The 19360-nt window shown below is 47.0% G+C and overlaps 1 protein-coding gene across 1 annotated transcript in view; it reads right to left on the bottom strand.

Annotated features, from left to right (window-relative positions):
- The window catches only part of ACOXL (acyl-CoA oxidase like), a gene marked incomplete at both ends in the record, with an annotated part of 274096 nt that overhangs the window by 238019 nt on the left and 16717 nt on the right, over nt 1–19360 (bottom strand). The window contains 6 exon segments of the mRNA XM_080684941.1: nt 5883–6015; nt 12554–12584; nt 12587–12625; nt 13711–13825; nt 18985–19013; nt 19016–19082. Of these exon segments, the coding sequence (XP_080541067.1) occupies nt 5883–6015; nt 12554–12584; nt 12587–12625; nt 13711–13825; nt 18985–19013; nt 19016–19082 (414 nt within the window).

The following is a 19360-nucleotide window of genomic DNA, read 5'->3' on the forward strand; positions in this document are numbered from 1 at the left end:
CCTCTCCCTTCTTCCCTTCCACTCTCTCTAAAAATCAATAAAGCTTGACCAGCATGGCTCAGTGGTTGAGTGTCGACCTATGAACCAGCAGGTCACAGTTAGATTCCCAGTCAAGGCACATGTCCAGGTTGCAAGCTTGATCCCCAATAGGGAACATAAAGGAGGCAGCCGACAATGATTTTCTCTCATAGTTGATGTTTCTATTTCTCTCTCCCTCTCCCTTTCTCTCTGAAATCAATAAAAACATTAGAATAAAAATATTAAAATCAATGGAAAAATATCCTCATTAACAACAACAAAAATGACATCAATCTAAATGATAAGAAGAAATGAACATAAAATGATTGCAAAAGAAAATAAAAGTAGGTGATCTCCTAGCAAGAATTAAACAGACAAACCCCTGATAGTTTTATCAGGGAAGCCACAGAAATTGAGGTTATTAATTTAGGGGACTGAGTGAGCTCCAACTCAGAGAAAGGTTCGTGGTCATCAAGGCAGGTAGAATGTCACACTCTGCCACGAGCTGGCCATCCCCTTCCTCAACTAGTGACAGAAGCACACAGACAGCACTGCAAAGCCGGATGCAGGAGCCAGAGACCAGGGGGAGAACACTGATGTTGGGACAACTCTGGGGATGTGTCTGAGCCAGGTGATGGGGAAGTTCCAAAGCAAGACCAGAGGGCAGCAGAGACACGCAGCCTCGCCCAACGCAGTGCAGGCCCAAGTTACTGCACCACCTGTGTCATTTAAGGCCACCTCTGACTCAGAAGCACACTCAGATGCCCCAACCTCCCCTTCCTTATTATTCTAACTCTCCATGGACCCGTACAGTCAGATGATCTTAGAAAGGTCATCCAAGGACTCTCTTAAAAAAGTGGACTCTACCACCTCCCACAGACCCTTTACTCATGTCCAACAATGCTCACTGTCAGGAAGGCCATGTGTCTACTACAAGTTCTGAGTATCCCAGCTGAACCAGTGTCTTCCCTTTGCTCTCTCTTCAGCCCCACAGGTGGGAAAAGTTGCCCACCATCTGAGATACTGCTCTCTTTATGACTCAAAAAGATGGTCGTTCAGTCTCTTCTCTCATGACCACGTGTCCTTCAATAAACCCCAGGAGAAAAGCCACATGGCATAGACTCCACTGCTCCCATCCCATCCCACGGCCATGGCCACTTTTCAACTGCATCTAGACTCAATCGCCCAATTCTCCACCCCCAGTTCCAAGCAGCTACCACCATCAAGTAGTGAGTATGTGTTGTAAACACTGTTTATCCTCACAACCTCCATATACCTGAACATCATTATATAAAGGCCCACATCCCTTTTAATGACAGTGACAGCCTACATGAATTGATGACTTAGTACAGGCAGGCACAGGTACTGACTCTCTCGGGCCCTCCGACAGCTCCATGAGGGAGTGCTGTCAGTATGTTCAGAGGTCTGGGGAGGTTCAATCACTAGCCTGGGCCATAAAGAGGCAGAATGCAAATCCAGATAGGCTGCTTCCAAAGTCCTTGCCATTCGTGGCCTCGCTGTGGAGTACAGAGCAGGCACACATGCCATCTGTTTCCATGCATGCTGATCCCACTTGTGACACCAGAACCACACGGCATGGGGCCCCTTCCCTGGGCCTGGCCCAGCACTGGGCACTGGGGCAAGGTGGTGAGGAGGAGCATCGCTCCTACTAGCTGCAGTCCTGGTGAATGCCACGTGAGGTGCTTCCTGCCCCGGGCTCACTGGCTGGCTCTCGGCCTCCACAATCCAAAGTTGTAACTCAGGTAATTTGCAGCTCAGGCACACATGTGCTGGACAGGTTGCCTCTGTTCCTACTTAACTCTATCCCATCTTTCAATAATATCTACATTGCAATCTTATCTACACAACATGGGGCCATCTACTCCCTTAACCAGGGTCAAAGGCCACATATTCTGTGCCCATCTCTGGCAAATTCTTTTATTTTTCATGCCTCAGTTTCCCCCAGATGTAAGGTGCATGGGTATACCAATGGAAATGAGTTAACATCTGTAAAGCACTTATCACAGGAATGGCTTATAGTAAGGGCCCAATAAATATTATCTGCTCATAATAGTGCTGCTAAAGAGATACGTTAACTCATGGAATTTTCACAATGTTTCCATGAGATGACTATTTTTGCCTCATTTTTACCAATGAGAAAACTAAAGCTCAGAAGATTTGAAATTAGCCCCAGGCCCACTCCACCCTAGTGTCCCACCACTCACAGCAGCAGGCCCTGACCCTGTACCTGGTGAGGTCTCCTTCCTGCCCACAGCTGGGAGTGGTGGCCTCACCTGATGGAACAGTCACCTGAACTCCCAGAATCTGTCCTCTGCCGAGTGGACCATGGCCTGGGAGGCCCGAAGAACCTTCCTGCTGCCCCCCAGGTTCCTCTGGCCGACAGTTCAGCCCCAGAGGGATTTGAGCCTCTCCACACCACCATGATCTCATCAGGCAGGTGTCAAACTTGCTAAAAGCTGGTGAGACAAGAAAGATCCAGCTGATCATCTCCCTCAAAGAAATGAGAGGAGCAGAAACAGTGCTTTCTGGCAGCCACTTGGGTGGACATCTTCTGCTCAGGCCCTGGGCCCCGTACCAGATGGGTGTTCCCGCCTCCCACACCCCACCTGCCTAAAGGCAATCCTGACCTTACTCCACAGGTGGACCCTGCAGGGTGCCCCACTTGACACCGGTGCACTACATGAGTGCACACCCCCAGGCAGCGCCCTGACCACCAGCACCTTGATCCCACCTGCACCCAACAGACTTTGGCAACACGGGCCTCCTCACAGAGCACGTGAGCGAGCATGTGCATGTGAAGCCGACAGGAAGGGTAGTGCCTGGGGCAGGACCACAGAGAGGAAGGGAGAAGAAGGCCCATTGTTTTGGGCCAGGGGCTGGGTAGCGTTGGAAGAAAGAGGTAACAACGTCCTACTTCCCAGTCACTATGGGAGTGAATGAGGGTAGGGGTGAAGGGCACAAGAACATGTACTGAGCACTTGCCTCTGCCAAGAATCTTGCCAGGTGCTCAGTGGTTAGAGCATCAGCCCTCACACCAAAAGGTCTCAGGTTCAATTCCAGGTCAAGGGCATGTACCTGGGTTGCAAGTTCCATCCCTGGCCCCAGTGGGGGCGCAGGCAGGAGGCAACCAATGTTTTTCTCTCCCTCTCTCCCTCTCCCTTCTTCTCTATAAAATCAATAAAACATATCCTCAGGTGAGGATTAAAATAATAATAAAATAAAGGATTAGGGAGACTCTTCAGAGAAAACAACAGGCTAACTTCATTGACATTTCACACTCCCTCTACTTCAGCCTCCAAACTCAGGGTGACTTCCCAGCCTCCTTCCTCCTTGGGAAAGGGCCGCCCAGCCTCTCCACTCGCACCACCTCCACCCTTGCCAAACATCTTAGTTTCCTGGTCCTTTTGTTCCTGCTAATCATTTAATTTGACATGGCATTTTGGACATAAATGAGAGGACGGCTATTATGGCAAGCCTTTAAGAGAAAATCTGAAAGTACTGAGAAATGTTATGAAAATGAGAGATAACCATGAAAAGTAAGACATCTGGGCAAAGTTTAAAAGGACCCTGTATGCTCAGCCTTGAATGAGTGTCACCGTGGGGAGCCTCGGTGACAGTTTTCTAATGCACAAGGAATGCACGTCGGAGAAAGGGATCCATTTTTTCACTCATCAGTACGAGCAGAACGAGCAGGACCGGCTCAGGTTTCAGCCCAGAGAACATCTGTCATATGTTTGAGCCACAGGAGAGGAGGAGCTGCCAAGAGGGCTGGTGAGATCATCCTCCCAGACGCTGGCGATGAGGTCACAGTGGCCAGGGTTGCTGTCCATCAGGGCCGAGCAAGCAGAGCCCAGGCCTGCCAAACTTTGCCAGGGGTCTCCCATCACTTGGCAAGTCCACCTCCTGAGCAGAGCAGGTGACAACTGGGAGGTCACTGTTGCTTCAGACACCCAAGAATCCGAGACACCGTGCACCTCTGTAAACGCATCAGACCGCATCACACCTGGAGGCTAGGATATAGGCATTTGTTTCCTGGAAAAGCCCATTTAGTCCTTCCCTACAGGCAAGTCCAATCTTCCCAGTAACAGCACCAGCAGCACCAGCAGCACCAGTGCCACTTTGGTAAGAGCACTGAGCTATTGAGCACTTACTCTACACCAGCACAGAACCCCCTCACTGATGCCTCACATGCAGAAAGCCCATTTTACAGAAGGAGAAACTGAGGCAGAGAGAGCTGCTGACTGTCCCAGGTACCCACTGCTGGTCACGTCCAGGCTGAGACTAGCTTCAGAGCTCACGGTTGGGAGAAGGCCTCCACTCTGCCAGGAATGAAGCATGCGTGTCAGACGCCCAACAAGGAATTGATGGCAGTGTGGCCCTGCAAGAGCCTCTGGGGTCAGGAAGGGCTGGCCCCTCAATGATGTCCCGGAGCCTGGAGAATGCTGCCTTTTAAAAATCATCCATTCTGTCTCCCCTCCCTGCACCCATGCCACTGCTCCAGACCTGGGATATTTCACATCAGCTCTTTGCAGGGAGGCCACCCACCTCCCTACACCTGCCCCACTGGACTCTGCCGCCCAATCCCCATGGTAGCCACTGGGCAGCGTGTGCTTTTCTCCACGCTCCTCACAGGGCTGGGAGGCCACTGTGACAGACTTCTGTCCCATCTTCTCTACGGTGCATCACGGGCTCATCTGGCTTCTCTCCCTTTGCCTCTCTCTGGAGTCCTGAAACGGCTTCTATCACAGACGCGAAGTCGGTTTCCTCAGCATTTGATGCCCTGTGGGCGCCCTGGCCTTAGCCTGTGCCTGCATGACAAGCTACTCCTGGGACCTCGTCCATCCCCCAATGGTTCCGCCCAGGGGAGCAGCTGAGCCACTCCCCACGAGGGACCTCAGAACGGCACATCCGCTCACCTGCTTCAAGAGCCACAGAAACACAGGTGCCGGGGCAGCGCCCCAGGTGGGCGTCAGTCGCTGGCTTGGCACTGAGCGGGTTTTCAGCATCACAGTTGTGCCCGCTGGTGGGAAGGGTGCCACACAGAACTGGTGTCTGGCAGGTTTCCTGTGAACGGGACAGACCTGGGAGAAGTGATGAAGGAAGAATCTTCCTACTATTCAGACAACTGTGTGCTGATGTCAGGCCTGGAATCAGGGTGAATGAAATGTATTCCTTGTTGATGGCAACGCTGGATCAAGCCACCAATGTGTATCCATGGGCATCTTCATTTTCTTCCAGCTTCACCAAGCTCAGTGGAGCTCGAAGCAGGCTTTTCCCTCATGCAAAGCGACAGAGAGGGCTCAGAGAACACAGTGCTGAGTCCTGAGGGTGAAGGGGGGTGGCTTCCAGAACTTTCTCTCCTGGCCACTCTTTCCAAACCAATATATGGGATAGTGGGGGAAGGGGAGGCAGAAAAGGCCTCTGCAGGTCTGACCTCCTGGACTCCAGCCGTCAGTGCTGATGCCACACCACACATGGCCCTGTGGACTCAGCCAAGTCCTGCCAGCCACATCCATGGGGCAGCTCCGGCTGCTTTTCAGCAGACATGCTTGTTCTGAACCTGCCATGCTCCCAGAGACACAGTCTGTGGCTCTCTTGCCACAGTGCAATGTGACCGCTCCATGACCAGCAACACACAGCTGGCTGCAGATGAACAGCAGACCCCGGGGAAACAGTGTGCGGGAATGTTCCGTGTGGCCAACTGGCACTCTTAGTCTCTACCTAGTGACCAGCGACCAGCCATCTTACACCAACTATGGCTCAGGAAGCTCAGCTCCTGGAATTATCACCCCCGGGACATGCAGAGAATGAACAGTGAGGTAAGTTAAATGAGCATCAGCTACCTTCATGGCGCCGATAGCCTGGAAAGTCACTGCTAATCTCGAAGGGGTCAGTGCTGACAGCATCACGTTGAATCTTGCACTCTTGTTCTTAATAGGGCAATGGTACTGCCCATCTGGGTTCATGGACCCGAACCTGTGGTGGGGGAGAGGCAGTGGAAAGAGAGGTGGGTTAACAAAGGAGAAGAACATGGCACCCCCCAGCAAGGAGGTCAGGCAGCTCCCACCTGCCCATAGGGAAAGTCTCATGGCCTCACATCCTGCAACCTCCCTCAGGAGACAGCAGGGCAGGTGCCTCCCCAGGAGATGCTGACAAGGAAAAGCAGGTTTTCTGGCTCAGCAGTGGCTCTGACAAAGACAGGCGTGAGGGCCACTATCATCAACCCAACACCAGAGCCTGAGTGTGAATACCGTCCATAAAGCCACTCGAGTTGTTGAGATATAATCCATACCATAACACCTCCCCCCCTTTTAAAGGGTGCAATTCAGTGGCTTTTAGTATATTCACAAAGTTGTACAATCATTGTCACTATTTAATTCCAAAACATTTCATCACCCCAAAAAGAAACCTCACACCATACTCCCCACCCTTCAGGTCCCAACAACCTTGATCTACTTTCTATCTCTAGGCATTTGTCTATTCTGGACATTTCATGTAAACAGAATCCTACATGTGGCTTTTGTGTCTGCTTCTTTCACTTAGCACACTGTTTTCAATTTCCATGTATGTTGTAGCATGTATATAAGTACTTCATTCTTTTTTATGGCCAAAATGATATTCCATTGCATGGACCTACCATATTTTATCTATTCATTCATCAGTTTATAGTTATTTGTGTTGTTTCTATGTTTTTGGCTGTTATGGATAATTATGCTATGAACATTTGTGTATAAGTTTTTATGTGGACAGATGTTTTCAATTCCCGTGTGGACAGTGTTTTCATATGTACCCAGGAGTTAAATTGCTGGGTCATATGAAATCTTTAAAGTTTTGAAGAACTGCCAGTCTTTTCCAAATCAGCAAAACCATCTTACATCCCACCAGCAATGTATGCGTGTTCCGATTTCTCCAAATCCTTGCCAACACTTGTTATCATTTGTCTCTTTTATTAGAGAGACTAGAGTGGGTGTGAAGTGGTATTTCAATGTGATTTCATTGACATTTCTCTAACAACAATGATGTTCAGCATCTTTTCATGTGCTTATTGACCACTTGTATATTTTCTTTGGAGAAGTACCTATTTAGATTTTTGCCCATTTTTTAATTGGGTCATATATCTTTTTCATTGTGGGACTATAATAATTCCATTTATATTCTGGATAGTAGAGCCTTATGATTGATATACATAATCTTCAAATATTTTCTCCCATTCTATGAATTGTCATGTTTGTTTTTTGAAACATAAAAGTTTGCTAATTTTGATCAAGTCCAATTTATCTATTTTTTTTTCTTTGACTGTTTGTGCTTTTGGTATCACATCTAATAATACATCATTGCTTAAATTGAGGTCACTAAGAGTTTTATAGTTTTAGCTCTTACACTTAGATCTATGATCCATTTTGAGTTCATTTGTATATATGGTATGAGGTAAAGATACAATTTTATAATTTTGCATATGAATATTTAGTTGTCCCAGCACATTTGTTGTAAATACTTTTTCCCCATTAAACTGTCTTGTCACCATTGTTGAATATCAATTGACCATAAATGTAAGTGTTTATTTTTAGACTCTCTGTCCTATTCCACTGTGGATATAGATAGATAGATGATAGATAGATATTCTTATGTCCATACCACACTGTCTTGATTACTATAGCTTTGTAATACGTTTTCAAATCAGAAGTGTGAGTCCACCAACTTTGTTCTTCTTTACCAAGATTGTTACCACTATTCTAAGTCTCTTACATTTCCATACAAATTTTAGGACCAGTTTCTTAATTTCTGCAAAAAAAGGCAACAGGGATTTTGATAGCGATTTCATCATGTCTATTTACTGACCCATTTTTGATCAAGTGATAAACCAACACCCCCAAAGTGGGACTCCTCCCACAAAACATCTGTGTTGCTGCTGCTTTTCTGTACTATATGTATGGGGGGAGGATGGCAGCCCAAATGTCCATGGAATGGCTTTAAAATCAAATCTTACTCATCAAAGAGTATTCTATGTATGCTCCTATCTTCTACAGACTAGGTAGCTTCCTATCACTTTTCTTTCTGGTCTAACCTACTTCCTTTTTTTTAAAATTTCTTGATTGATTAAGGTATCACATATTTGTCCTCATCCTCCCATTCCCATCCCAAACCCCTCCCCATGCATGCCCCCACCCCCCTGTTGTCCATGACCATTGGTTAGGATTATATGCATGCATACAAGTTCTTTGGTTGATCTCTCCCCCTTACCCCCACCCTCCCCTACCTTCCCTCTGAGGTTTGACAGTCTGATCAATGCTTCCCTGTCTCTGGATCTGTTTTTGTTCATCAGTTTATGTTGTTCATTATTTCCCCTAGATGAGTGAGATCATGTGATACTAGAAATACACTTAGAAGAACCGAAAATGAGACAAGCAATAATGGTTATGCTGAGAGGCAAATGAATCAGTCTATAGTGAGTTTCTTTCTGGGCCAAGAGTTCTTTTGAGTCCCAATTTCAATGTCAAACAGTTCCTTATGTGTACATGTCAGCAATGATATTTCAGTTCTGGATGGTGGACAAATGGTGGTAATGCAGGTCCGACCCTCTCTTGTTTGGTCCTGGGCAACCTGCAGCAATGCACAGCTGCTGACTGCTAGTATGGCAAGGCGTCGTCAGCATCTTCCATCTCTGGACTGTTTCTCTTCTGTCTTCATGGCTGGAGCAGTCCTGTCAATTCCTCTCTGTTGCATGAATCCACATGGTCTTGGAGGTGTTTTCTGAAAATATACAAACATATTCTAGACCAAAAGTTAATAAAGGAATCTTTTCTATAAATTTGACTTGGGATCCTTTTTCATTTTTTGCCCAAACGATTTTCCTTTGGCTTGTTTTGACACCATGTGTGTTTTTCATGGGTATCTTGTTATTAGCATTACAAATGAAAGTTAATTTTCTAAAGTAAAAATTTTCTAGGTGTAATTTACTTACCGGATATTTTTCCTTACATGATATTCTTCTACTATCCCCCCTTTTTTTATTTAAATATTAGGAGGCTTTGGAAATTTTATAATGTAGTCTTGATAGCTTTTAAATTTTAATTTTTTGCACTAAAATATGACTGCTTTAGGTTCATTACATGTTACGCAATTTTACCATGCGATGACTACCAATAAAATTTTTAGTTAACACTTTATGAACAGCTTTTTGTCCAGTACCATTAATTTTTCTAGAATATTCGCTTATTTTACTTAGCCAATTTAAATTAGTCTGAGAACTTGACTACTATTTTACTGTCAAATTTAATATTCTAACAACAATCTTATTTTACCCTGTAAATATTAGTGGAAAGGATTATTTGCCTTCTTGAGTAGGCCCTGAGCATTCCTGGTGCTAGGCTGGATTTAGATATCAAAAACCCACTTCCCCACACCATGGGTACAAGACAACTCAAACAAGTCTTGTTGCAGTGAGAGGGCAGCTGCTGTTGGCCAAGTCTCTGTCTGTTACCTGGGTCCCAATTTGAGCTGGGCATGGGAAGCAAAGCAGCCATGGGGACAGGAGACCTCCCTCAGAAGGGGTGAGGTTAAGGCCCCTGCAAAGTTGGGGAGGTGAGGGTCTGTGCCCCACCTCTGTTGACCCCCAGGTTCTCTCCTGATGGCCACTCTGCGACTGTGCCTGTCTTAGGTTGTTCCTTCCCTGAGGAATCTTACCCATCTCTGGCTAACCAGCCATCCTCCAGGGCCAAGCAGGGTGATGTGAGGTTTAGTTCTGTCTCCTTGGTAGCCTATGCCCCCGTGGCCTCCATGCCCAGCACCTGCCTTGGGATCCCCTCGCCTGCTGGCGGGGCCCCAGTACTGATCACATATCTTGGGGAACCCAGGTTTCTTCTCCAGGGAGGGCCCAGCTCACTCCGCTGGGAGAGAGACAGATCCATAGTACCAGCCACCATGAAGCTTTAACCTCAGCATGAACAGAAAGCTCAGGCAACAGCTGTGGGCAATTGGATTGTGAGAAGAGGGTCCCTCTTGGCCAAAAGGGCAAGAGGGGCCAATATAGAATGCTCAGGTGCCTTCCCAGAGGGCCCTCTACACAGTGGAAGGGATTAAATCCTTTCATGTCCTTTTTAAATTGCTGCCAGACATTCAAAGAATTAGTTTGTAAGTTTGTTTGGGATAATTGTATATTATGCTGTTGTAATTCTAAGATATCAAGAGATGTGTTACCTTTGTCTCTAAGCACCGAAAAGATGATTTTTTATTGATTCCCAAGGTGGGAGGTACTATTATAGGTAATGGGGGTAATACAAATCTGGGAAAAATTATAATGACATTGTAGAATAATATCATGTAAGGATATTCGTTGCTCTAGGCCATGGCAATTCCATTTCAAACTGGCTGTCAATTTCTTTTTGTATAGACAAGGTCTTAGTTACATTTTCTGCACCTCTCCCAGGAGCAAGTAGTGATAGTCCCTTCCTTTGGTGTCCAAGCAAGCCAGAAACCTCTCTTTAATTTTACACACAAAGGAGCAGTGATTTGATTTTGTGTCATGCAAAAGGGAAGCTGGGTGACGACCCCTGTGTAATTATACTACCTTGCCCCACCCATGGTCCTCCTGGATGACCAAGGTGTTTGGTATTATTGGTGACTACATTAGGAGGGGGATCAGCCCACGTAAGGGCTCTTACCTATGAAGGGTCAGGAACATAAGTCCAAAATACTTCCCCATTTGCCCCAGGTAATATTACCGTACAGCTGATGACTGCTAGCATGGCAAGAAAGACGTTCTCAGGCGTTCTTGGGGTTCTGGTTACCTCACAATTTCTTTTCTATTTTATTTTTATTATTTTTATTATTTTTATTATTATTTTTTTACATATGTGTCCTTATTCCCCCATTACCCCCCACCCTCCACTCATGCCCCACCCCCCCTGTTGTCTGCGTCCATTGATTAGGCTCATATGCATGCACACAAGTCCCTTGGTTGATCTCTCCCCCTTACTCCCACCGACCCCCTCCTTTCCTGAGGTTTGAGGTTCTGATCGACGTTTCTCAGTCTCTGGATCTGTTCTTGTTCATCAGTCTATGCCGTTCATTATATTCCACAAATGAGTGAGATCATGTGATATTTATCCTTCTCTGCCTGGCTTATTTCACTTAGCATAATGCTCTCCATCTCCATCCATGTTATTGCAAATGGTAGGAACTCCTTCTTTTTTACCGCAGCGTAGTATTCCATTGTGTAGCTGTACCACAGTTTTTTTATCCACTCATCTGCTGATGGGCATTTAGTCTGTTTCCAAATCTTAGCTATCTAACCTACTTTCTAATCTCTGGTGCATTAGATGAATGCTAAGCCAGTGGGTCCAGCTTCTGGGAGAGGGCTGTCCAGACCACTGAGGCCCCGTGAGGGTGGGGGCAATAGGGAGAGCTCACACCTGTAGCTCTGCTGCCCTCTGCCCCATCTCCAGTGGAGTGATGCCATGGTGATCAGGAAATGTGCAGGCATCTGGGGTCATGGGCACTGGCAGCTCCTGGGGCCTGAGGGCTTCACCAGGGACACTGCAAAGAAGCCTTTGTTATATCCACAAAATTCAAGTGCTGTGGGCAGGGGAGATAACAAACAGAACTGGGTCCATTTTAAGTCTGTTTCCCACCCATTTTTACTAAACTTTTGGCATCCATGACATTTATCTGCTGACAAGAACTTGCAAGCAACAAGAAGGAGTGAAGTGCAAATGGAAAATCCATAGGAAAGCAGGAGCAAGCCTGACTGCTTTACAGATTTACTAGTAAATGTGGCTGTGGTCCAGGATTTTAACTGGATACAGGAAATGCTGCTGAGGAAAGGAAAGTAACTGGTGTTTCTGAGCCTCTGCAAAGAGCGCTGTGAGCCCCGGACTATGGCTGGAGAAGCCGCCTTCACCTCACTGTCTAGCCACCTGGGCCGCACCCCGGGAAGCTGGGCAGTGGCCCTGAGTACCTGTGACAGTATCCACCCAGCAGCGCTCATTTTATCACCTGCACCACGGAAAGGTAGTGTCCTACCTCCTGCAAGGCAGACACTGACACCCTAAATACCCAACAATAGTGACTGAGTACATAAGTCATAGATCATTTATTTCAGAGTCTTTCACAGCAGTGTTAACAATGACCATGCACATGTGTTTACTGTTGCACAGAAACATCTGACATATAAGGTGAAGCAGATATTAAAGTTATAAAGAAGAATTCATAAGAGGATCTCATTCAGTAAACTCAAAGATATTTCTCTCTTTAGATAGGTATATCACCATGGAGAAAAGTCTAAAAAGTTAGATGTTAAAGTATGACACACACTATGTCAGCGTAATAGCATCTCGGATCATTTTAATTTTGTCCTGTTTGTTTATCTACATTTTCCAGTTAGTTGTCAATAGCCGAGCAGGAGTGGTAATGAGAACAAAGTCCTGACCTGCAGCCCAGGAGGCCAAGAGACAGGCCTGGGCTGGGAGCAATGAGATCACACACACAGGAAATGAGGTAAGGAGGAACCACTCACTTATCCAGCAGGCTGTCCCTTGCTATCCGAACTTGTCAAATATTAAAATCCCATTATCCACCACAGGCAGACCTAGAGAGAGCAGAAAGAGAAGGAGCTGCAGGGCAAATCCACGCCAGCCTCAGAAATGCTGTCCCTGCTACTCCCAGGCCCCACACCACTTGAATGCAAAGTCCTTTCCAGAGTGCAATGCAATGTGTGGGGGCTGGGGGTGGGGATGCTCTTTGCTGTTATCTTAAACAGCTGTGCCTTCCTGGGGCTCAGGTGGGGTCTCTGGGGCCATGCCTGCCTGTCTGAGCAGTTGCTGTGATGGGAAAGGGCAAGGTCCAGGCAGCAGAAAGAATGTCAGACAGAACAGAGAGGGGAGGAAAGCCCTTACTTCCCTAGGAACGCAGAACACAGGTGCCTCTCCATCCCAACAGACAGGCAAATGGGTCAAGCAAATGCCTAAAAGACAAGGAAGCTGGCCACAAGGACCAGGATGGCAGCGGGTGGGTGGGCGACCTGATTGCCGAGAGGCTTCTGAAACCTGCCATGTCGGAGCTGGGTCCCCTTGTTCACTCACCTTGGGAAGCCTTAGTCTGGGGGGAGAACATCTCTATTTAGAACACCATCCTGGACAAGGACACACTTGAATCTGGGAGCTCAAGGACACCACACAGGCTTTCTGAGGTGGTGGTGTTTCACCTCACGAGGGCCAGCCCCTGCTCTCAGTAACACTGACACCAGAGGCACTGTCAGAGGCAGGGCCAGCCAGGGCTTTGGTCCCAGTTCCCACGGGACACATGCAAAGCTCTCACAGACACACCTGCAGCCCGGTCCTGTGGCCTCACAGTGCCCAGTGCAGGAGGCAGCTGATTGATGTTTCTCTCTCATCGATGTTTCTAACTCTCTATCCCTCTCCCTTCCTCTCTGTAAAAAATCAATAATATATATATATATATTTTTAAAAAGATAGGAATAAAGCTTTACAACTTCCTGGGGCAAGACACAGTTGATCACAGATAACAGTGTATAACATCTAAATGTCTGGTCAATTTTATCATCACAAATATTACAAGATAAACACCACCCTGTGCGTGGGTTTTCAGGGCTAAGTGCTCACTGGGGAGCAGTGATGGTGAGGAGAATCATTCTCGTTTTCTGTGGTGACCAGCCTTGAGACCGTCCACCCACAATGAGCTGGGTGAAGACCACGGTGTAGTTCCCGTGCATGGCATTTCCGATGTACATCTTCTCAGCGTCTTCGCATGGTGTATGGATCACAACCTCCTACAGAAAGAGCAAAGCAACGGCATTTCTCTTCTTAAAGCTCATTCTAACACCTCAGCTCAGTGCAAGGATGACTGTGAAATGCCCGCATTGTGAAGCGCGCCCACTCGTCACAGCAGAGGAGGAGACAACAAAGTCGTTTGGCTCAGCCTTGTGAGGTCAAGGCCCTATGCCACCACCTCAGCTCACACTCTCACCTACACCTCCCGTGAAAATGACTAGAAATGAAAGCACCTCAATGACTCTTCCATCAGGAAAATAAGGTGCCAATTTTTGTTGGATAAATTTTCATTGGATAAGAGACCTCCTTCCTGGTCTCTCTGTGATAATGGTGGGCTGACACTGTGTGCTATTTCTGAGCCACTGGGCTTCAACGTCAAAGACTTTCTTCAATGATCAACACTGAGGCTCTGATTTTAAATAATCCAACACCCAGACCCCTAAAAGCCCAGTAATATCCATTCAGCTCTCCATACCCCCTTGTCCCCCAAACATCCCACCTATGAGGTGCACAAGACAGGATGGATGTCCAATGACCTGGGCCCAAGTCCATGTCTATGTTTCCTTTTGTCTGCTGGGAATCACTTCTTCAGGACTAATCACTTGGTTCCTCCTGCCCATCCCTGTGACTCGGGCCATGAATATCACTGCCTCCATGAGAAAGGTCTGTCATTCAAACAGCAACCAACTAACCAAAGGCCAAAACAGTGTGCTCAATGCCAGCAAAACCAACAGGCAGCCATGCCCTGCTCCCACCACTGCGTAGGCCCTCAGCCCATACCATTTTGACTTGTATAAAAAGAAATAGCTTAGTTAAGGTTTTGATGGCTCTTTCAGAACTTCCCCCCAAAGGTTCACACATACAAGCCCTCAGAGCCATTTGTAAATGATTCTCTATCTTATAAGAAAAAGGATCTTATATTGCATGATCTCACTTATATGTGGAATCTAATAAACAAACCAAACTGATTAACAAAATAGATCCAGAGACACAGAAGCATGGAACAGACTGAGGAATCTCAGAGAGAAGGCAGGGGTCGGGGGCTGGGTGGGGAGAGATCAACCGAAGAACTTATATACATGCTAGTATATGCATAACCCATGGCCACAGACAATAGTGTGGTGAAGGCCTGGGGAGGGGGTGAGGTGGAGGGGGAGAAAGGGGACATCTGTAATATCTTCAACAATAAAGACAAAATTTATAAAAGAAAAGAAAATCTTAGAATGTGTCATTCAGGTTGTCTCCTTAACATGATCAAGGATTCCAGCTCAAAACAGTCTGAAAAGAATCCTGATCAGGGAGAAGTGGGAAGAAATGGGGGTTTCTGTTTAAGTCTGCTCAGAACTCAGTTTTCCTTCCTTACCCCTGGAAGCCAGCAGTACAGGATCGCAATGGACATGCTCCCCTAACCCAGTGGTCGGCAAACTGCAGCTCGGGAGCCACGTGCGGCTCTTTGGCCCCTTGAGTGTGGCTCTTCCACAAAATACCACGTGCGGGCGCGCATGTATAGTGCGATTGAAACTTTGTGGCCCATGCACAGAAGTCGGTTTTCGGCTCTCAAAAGAAATTTCAATCGTTGCACTGTTGATATTTGGCTCTGTTGACTAATGAGTTTGCCGACCACTGCCCTAACCGGTTGGTTCTCCCTAATTTGGCTTGCCACCTGCATTACCCTGAAACACCACAATGGCCAGCTCTGAATACAAGGCACCTGGGACAGGCAGGGGCGTCCAGGGGAAATGCACATTTAATTGGAGCCGACAATATTGAAGATGTGACTGAACTAAACCAACAAGCTATTGATCATGGAAATATTATCTCAGGTTTCAGATTCGAAAGTATGTAGATTCCACTTTCCTTCTGGCCAAGAAATACAGTCTTGAAGCCTAAGAAAACCCGCTCTGACATATGTTTGCGCAGGCAAAGTTTTCACATGTGCAAGGGCTTTGCAGAGATATAAATGGACATGGCTGAATCCTTTTAAGAGAAGTCTCCGGAGGCTGCCCTGGTCTTGGCGGGCCAGCCAGGACTTCTCAAAGAAAAGAACTGTTTGAGGCTGGTGCAGTAAAAAACAAACAAACAAAAACAACAACAGCCCGTGTGGTGAGGCGAAGATTACACTTTGAGGGTAGGAGGGGTAGTAGCAGAAACCACTGGCCTGGCAGGAATATATGTTGGGGGGAGGGAATGGCAGGAGGCCGCCAGTCCCTGTAAACATCTGATATGCTCTGGGAAAGGAGGTTTGTCACTTCTGGCAAAAACACTTGATTTGGAAAGTTTGCATCAGCCCAAATGCTGGCGTTGTAGCTGATCTACATAATGCACACCATGTGTGTCGGCTCCCAGCATCATGCTTTGCTGAAGGCTAGCAGAGTGGTCACTGCTGTAAGTTTTAAAAATTAAGATGGCCCTGGCCAGTTTTCTCAGTGGTTAGAGCGTTGGCCCTGGTACTGAAGGGCCAAGGGTTCAATTCCCAGTCAAGGGCACATACCTCCATTGCAGGCTCAATCCCCAGCCCCAGTCAGGGTATGTGCGGGAGGCAACTAATCGATGTGTCTCACATCAATGTTTCTCTCTCCCTCTCCTCCACTCTCCCCCCCACCCAAAAAAAAAAATCAGCGGATGCCCTACCTGGCTTGGTTCAGTAATGGCCTATAAACTGAAGGGTCCCGAGTTTGATTCTGATCAAGGGCACATGCTCGGGTTGCTGGCTCGATCCCAGTGGGGGCGGGGTGGGCGTGCAGGAGGCAGCTGATCAATGATTCTCTCTCATCATTGATGTTTCTATATCTCTTTCCCTCTCCTTTCCTCTTTGAAATCAATAAAAATATATTTTAAAAAATAAATGGAAAAATATCCTTGGGTGAGGATTAAAAAAATAAATAAATAAATAAAAATTAAGATACCTTCACCCGAGAGATTTTAACCTCATTTATTTGTTAAATTTAGCATAAAGTATAAAAATAAAACTTTTACCTCTTAACTATCCATACCACCACCCAACCCCCTCTAAAAAAATAAATAAAACAACTAACACAGGTGAAGGAATAACCCAAAACTGTGAGAAACTGGAACAGTCCTCAAGGGAGTGGAGGCTCTTTGATACGCTCTAATAGCTTAAAGGGACATGAAGGGGAAGCACACCAGCACACGAGACCTCCACTTCCTCTGTGCCGTCCTCCGGAGACTCGGTGTCCACCAGAGTCCCTGCATCATTATGGTTGCACACCAGGGAGCTACATCGTTTGTGCTGGTTAGGGGAAATGGGACCAGCACAGGGAAATTATTTTTGTGGAAAAAATAATTGTAAGATGAAACAAATAAATAAATAATGTGGGTGAGGGTATTTTTCCCTTTAATAACAGCAAGGTGACTTCAATACCATGGTTAGGGAGAGGAAAAATTGGTCAGCCCAAACCCACAAGATGTCCACCCATCTCTTAGCAGGAAAGCTAAGCTGTGAGGGATGATCACACTAGGACCCGAGACCTGCTCATGAACTGCACAGCCAGAATCAGTTTCTTAACCCCTGTGAGCCGCCGTTTCTCCACCTGTAAAATAGGGACAGTAATACCTTCCTGTAGGTATAGAAAATTTAACGATGTGGCAGGTAGAGGGCTAAGCCTGTGCCCGCCATGCACGTGCTCAATGAACAGAAGCAGCTCACTGACAGTTCCTGGGCTGTGAGGGGATACAGCCAGGGGTCCTCAAACTTTTTAAACAGGGAGCCAGTTCACTGTCCCTCAGACCGTTGGAGAGCCGGACTATAGTTTAAAAAAAAAAAAACTATGAACAAATTCCTGTGCGACGAGTCAGCTACTAAGCAGGACAGGCAGCGGCACCCGGTGGGCCGGATAAATGTCCTCGGCAGGCCACATGTGGCCTGCGGGCCGTAGTTTGAGAACCCCTGCGAGTACACGATGCAGAGGGTGTCTGACACGGTGAGCCTTCACTAAAGGGCAGTCCTCACTGTTGCTGTTATCATGACCTTGGACATCACCGGCTGCTGAAGACGACCAGCACCAGGGCAGGAGAAAAGGCAGGGCACCCTCCAACACAGCCCTCACTGACCTGTCATTCTCAACACTGAGCACCTAGTATTTGTGGGTCAGGAAAACCTACTTACAAAAGCCCAGGCTCTAAAGTCCAAACTCAGCAAAAATGAAGACCTGGTTGACCAGCCACACACACATGCATCGGCCACACCCACACTCATGCACATGCTTGCATACTTACATGTACACAAAGTCATTTCTAGAAAGAACTTCAAAATGTGTTTGTTCCTTTGTAGTTCTTCTGGATACCCAATATCAAATAAGAAACTATAACAGATAGTGAAATAAGTACACATCTGTTTTCTCTGTTCAGGGGGAATAGGAGCTAAAGAATGGGGGGTGGTGATCTGCAGAGCAGGGTTGCACGTGGCTGGTTGTGACCCACAGTGGAAATATCAATCGAGAGGGTCATGCGTCTCAAGCAACTTTTAATTAATGAGAAGGGGAGGGAAACTCTTGGAGCTCATCACATGTAGTAAAGATAAGAAAGGTACGACTGTGAAATGTTAGCTTTGGTTGTCCTATGAATTTTCGTGCAGGTAATGAATAAGAGCATGGCACAGTGCCAGCACAGAGGACCTAGCTCCAGGTGAGGAAGATGCAGCACAGACAGTGCCCTCCTGCCGCACAGTGCGCTGGAGAGTACCAACAACGACATCCCTTCCTGTCACTCACCTGTTGTGAGGAAGGACACCCAAGCGGCTTTGGCACCTTTCTCATAGAGTTGTCATAGGCATTATTTATTGAGTGTATGGGAGGTGCTTAGAACAGCACCCACCACATAGTAGGGGCTGTGTAAGCACTGACTGGTATTACACTCGTGGAGGTGAGCACAGCACATGGTAGGTGCTGTGTGATACTGGTATTAGACTCCTGGAGGTGGACACAGCACATAGTAGGTGCTGTGTGATGACTAATATTAGACTCGTGGAGGTGAGCACATGTCTACCTCCCCTGAAGCACTTAGATGACTGCTATGAATCAAAGAGCCTCCTGCCAGAGGGCACATCCAGAGGGTGTGAAGTTGGGCTCGGTCAGAGAGAGACACTGGTTCTGTGCAGGTGACACACTGCCCGGAACCACACAAGGGAAAGAATCCTCACCTGTGCAGAGAGGTCAAAAGTGGCTTCGTCTGGATCCCTCTCACGTTGCTCCCTTGGCCCCTCTCTATCACTGCAAACATCCCAGTGTATTTCTGCTCCTGCAGTTAACCAGATGTTAGAAAGGGGTTAGCTGCTCAGGTGGCCACTCTGACTAACTACAGACCTTTCAGATCATTAGGAATGTTGGTAAGAGAGGAAGAGGTGAGTTGGAAATAATTATAAAAAATTATAACCCAGCCTGGCTGGTGTGACTCAGTGGTTGAGAATCGACCTATGAACCAGGAGGTCATGGTTCAATTCCAGGTCAGGGCACATGCCTGGATTGCGGGTTTGACCCCTCATCATTGATGTTTCTATCTCTCTCTTCCTCTCTGAA

This window comes from Plecotus auritus (assembly GCF_963455305.1).
Source record: "Plecotus auritus genome assembly, chromosome: 8".
NCBI classification, from domain to species: domain Eukaryota; kingdom Metazoa; phylum Chordata; class Mammalia; order Chiroptera; family Vespertilionidae; genus Plecotus; species Plecotus auritus.